At 36.5% G+C, this 3,635-nt stretch overlaps 1 protein-coding gene across 1 annotated transcript; it reads right to left on the reverse strand.

Moving 5' to 3' along the window:
• Nucleotides 1–1,081: 1,081 nt before the first annotated feature.
• Nucleotides 1,082–1,566, reverse strand: LOC120779302 (piggyBac transposable element-derived protein 4-like). The gene is made up of 2 exons (XM_040111514.1): nt 1,210–1,566; nt 1,082–1,146 (listed from the first exon to the last, which is right to left on the reverse strand). The coding sequence occupies exons 1-2, from the start codon at nt 1,498–1,500 to the stop codon at nt 1,111–1,113; spliced, it is 327 nt and encodes a 108-aa protein (XP_039967448.1). The 5' UTR covers nt 1,501–1,566; the 3' UTR covers nt 1,082–1,110.
• Nucleotides 1,567–3,635: the final 2,069 nt, after the last annotated feature.

Raw genomic sequence — 3,635 nt, forward strand, 5'->3', positions numbered from 1 at the left:
GAAATTTCGTGATATCCTAGAGAAAACTGTTTTACGCAATAGTCCGTATTTTAGTTAGGATTGAATCATCCGTTTGGTAGATAAAGCCCATTTACAAAGTTGCACCCTTACGTCAACAGCACACATACCTGGGTATACCATACCATATGTATAGTAAAACGCATGCAAATATGATAATATTTAAAAAGTATAGTTTATTTTGAGTGAAAAAAATACTTATGGCATAAAAACTATTATAAATTATAAAATACTTATGAAAAAAATCTTAAAAAAACTACGAAAAATTTAAAATTATTGAAATTCAATTACATCTATCGCATTGCGGCAAGTCTTTGGAATGCTCTGCGCACACTGGTTTGTTGCATAATGTGCATGCTTTACGAGTAGGGCGTCGTTTGGAGCAGATGTAGCAATTCCCCTTTACTTTTAGGCGTCCCGTACTATCACGCTCCTCCGATTCATGTGCTCCAGCATACACAACTCGGATGGGCCTACCTATCATGGCTTCGATGGCGCTGCGCGTTGAAAAAACTCTGGATATTCTGCTGTTATTCGCCCTTCTATCTATTTCTGGCTTGCATAGTTGCTCACTTAGCTGATGGAGAAACATCCGACGGCGGCTTGTATATGACTTCAGGTGAGTGTTGTTGTCAACGTCCACAATATTATAAAAGAAAGCCAAAGGCCATCTATTTGTGCGCCGCTTGGTACTATATTCGGACAAGCACATGTCCATGCTATCAACTCCACCTTTGGTTTTGTTGTAGTCCAATATAAGCAATGGCTTCTTCTTAGGACCGGACGTTTCTGTTGTATAATGAGAAGTGGACAATAATACAACTGCCTTGTTTTTCTTGGGCACGTACGAGCACATCGTAACGTGATTATAGAACCCAAACATTGACGATTCAGCCTCACGTCCCTTGGGGTTGGCAAATGATGCTGGCACGAATGTACGCCTTTTGTTGCAAGTACCCAATATAGATACATTATTATTATTATAAGTTGTAGCTAGTGAAAAAGTTGTCACATACAATATTTCTTCCACTTCCAACAAAAAGGTTGATACATAAATCTTTGACTATTCTTTCACCAACGTTTCTTTCACGTTCACCCTTCACGTGCCATTCCTGTATAGATTTGTCCCTGCATTGAAATATTAAATTCAATTTAGTTACATATTTATACTTTCAACAATATTGATAGTACCTGCAATGGATAGGACGAAATGGAGTCGCACACCCACCACACTTTTATCCCATATTTGGCAGGTTTTGATGGTATGTATTGCGTGAAGCCAGTTCCACCACGATAAGCATACAATTGTTCATCTACGGTGACGTTGGCTCCTGCCACGTAATATCTACGAAGACAGCTGTTTAGCATCAAAAAAACGTTGGATATTGCTGCTGCTTTGTCAGTTTGTTTGCGTTGCTGGCGTGTGTTTCCATTATCAAAACGAATGAAGCGGCTAATTTCCCAAAATCGTCGTACACTCATTGCAGCACGATATAATGGATGTGATTTAGTATTCCACAAATCTTTCGTATGCACGTAACCAGAATGTGTAACGCCACTTAGCAAAAGTACGCCCAAATATGCATCAAATTACTTTCTGTTATGGGAATCCGTGATCTCGGTTCTCTTGTAAGATGTTTTGCATTGTCATCATCAAAGAATTGCCTTGCCTTTCGATTTGATTCACGAATAATTATGTCGCATATTTCGTCTGACATTATCAATTTGAACGTTTCTGAAATGGTCAAACCTTGCGTTGCCCGTACTGGTCCAGATTGTGCACTCTTAGATTGTTGTGCGTACGGAATCTTACAGGTTGTGGTTGTATCGAAGACCAAACATTCCCATCTCTGGTAGTAAAATATTCCCCAGTTTCAATTCATGCATCTTCAAGTTCTTCATCAGAATCACTGTCGTCCTCTGGGTCATATTCTGGTAACGTGGGCTCTTCTAAGTCTGAGTCATCACCACCAATATCACCTACACATTCATCTAAAGCCTCGTCACCAACTACTGAATCGTGGTCACTTATTTCTTCTTGGCTCTCTTCAAGCGTTTGACGAATATATGCTTGCTGTTCTTCGTACGAAAGTGCGCTTAGTTGTCGTGGAGTAAGCCATTCACCATCTGCCATTTCACTTTGATTTTATTTTTTTATTTCCACAAAATAAACAGAAACGTCCTTTCACTTCGAATCATACGTGCATGATAAAATCCGTAATACTGGTAAACCCTATTTTATACTTTTTAGCGCAAGTGATTAACGCAGGTACTAGCGATTTTATGCCTGAGTTTTTATGTTTGCAACCTAAAGTAATCCTTATAAACACAAAACAATAAGTACTAACCACATCATCAGCGACCCTTAATAATCCAGAAAATATGTACACTTGTATGTATGTATATTTGTTAAACTATATCAAGGTTGCCTGTGTAGAAATGTACGATAGGGTTTTTTTAACCATGACCATTTTTAACACATGCATACGTATATTATCGATATAACGCAAATGTGTGAGTATATTAGTAAAAAAAATCTGAATCGCAAGCGATTAGTTGAATGTGTACCTGCCGGGTTATAACGGCATGCCATTTGCCATACAAAACGTATGTACATACCAGGGTGTGTTGCTGTTGACGTGCGTAAAAAAGTTCTGCTGTTGACATAAAGGTTAAAACCAATTATCTTGCATGTACACATTTAGAAATCCATATCAGGTTGCTTCAAATTATAAGATTCACATATTAAAGTTAATTAACTTTCTTCACCTTACAGAAGTTGGCATAAAGCCATAACGGCAGTGCATTTGGAAATTTTACATTTAGGTATAAAATCGACTTTCCTGCATGTACACATTTAGAAATCCATATCAAGTTTCTTCAAATCATTAGCTTAACACATTAAAGTTATTTAACTTTCTTCATCTTACAGAAGTTAAAGCAAAAACGGCAGTGTATTTATAAAAAATTCCACAATTTTACACTTAGGTATAAAACCGATTTTCTGGCATGTACACATTTAGAAATCCATATCAGGTTGCTTCAAATCATTAGCTTCACATATTAAAGTTAATTAACCTTCTTCATCTTACTCAAGTTGACATAAAGCCATAACGCTAGTGCATTTGGAAAAAATTCCATGATTTTACATTTAGGTATAAAACCAATTTTCTTGCATGCATGCATTTAGAAATCCATATCAAGTTGCTTCAAATCATTAGCTTCACATATTAAAGTTAATTAACCTTCTTCATCTTACTGAAGTTGGCATAAAGCCATAACGGCAGTGCATTTGGAAAAATTCCGCAATTTTACATTTAGGTATAGCAGTCGATATTGAGTTGCTTCAAATCATTAACATGAGATATTAAAGTTAATTAACCTTCTCCATCTTACTGAAGTTGACATAAAGCCATAACGGCAGTGCATTTGGAAAAATTCCAGAATTTTTCATTTAGGTATTAAACCGACTTTCTTGCATATACAAATTAATTCAAAATGTCACTTTTGTTTTTATTGACTTTATTACGAGTATTCGAGTGGAGCGCGACCAGCTCGAAAAGCACCAAACATTATACTGAAAATTATTCTAATTATAAACTATCCTTAAGCTACCT

The sequence above is a fragment of the Bactrocera tryoni genome, unplaced genomic scaffold, assembly GCF_016617805.1.
Source record: "Bactrocera tryoni isolate S06 unplaced genomic scaffold, CSIRO_BtryS06_freeze2 contig_2352, whole genome shotgun sequence".
In the NCBI taxonomy this organism is placed as follows: Eukaryota; Metazoa; Arthropoda; class Insecta; order Diptera; family Tephritidae; genus Bactrocera; species Bactrocera tryoni.

Excerpts from the sequence above, each read along its gene's own strand:
- LOC120779302 (XM_040111514.1), bottom strand. The coding sequence starts at position 1,500 with ATGAGTGTACGACGATTTTGGGAAATTAGCCGCTTCATTCGTTTTGAT. Across the intron at positions 1,147-1,209 it reads TTTCGTCCTATCCATTGCAG|GGACAAATCTATACAGGAAT; the intron begins GTACTATCAATA and ends ATTTCAATGCAG.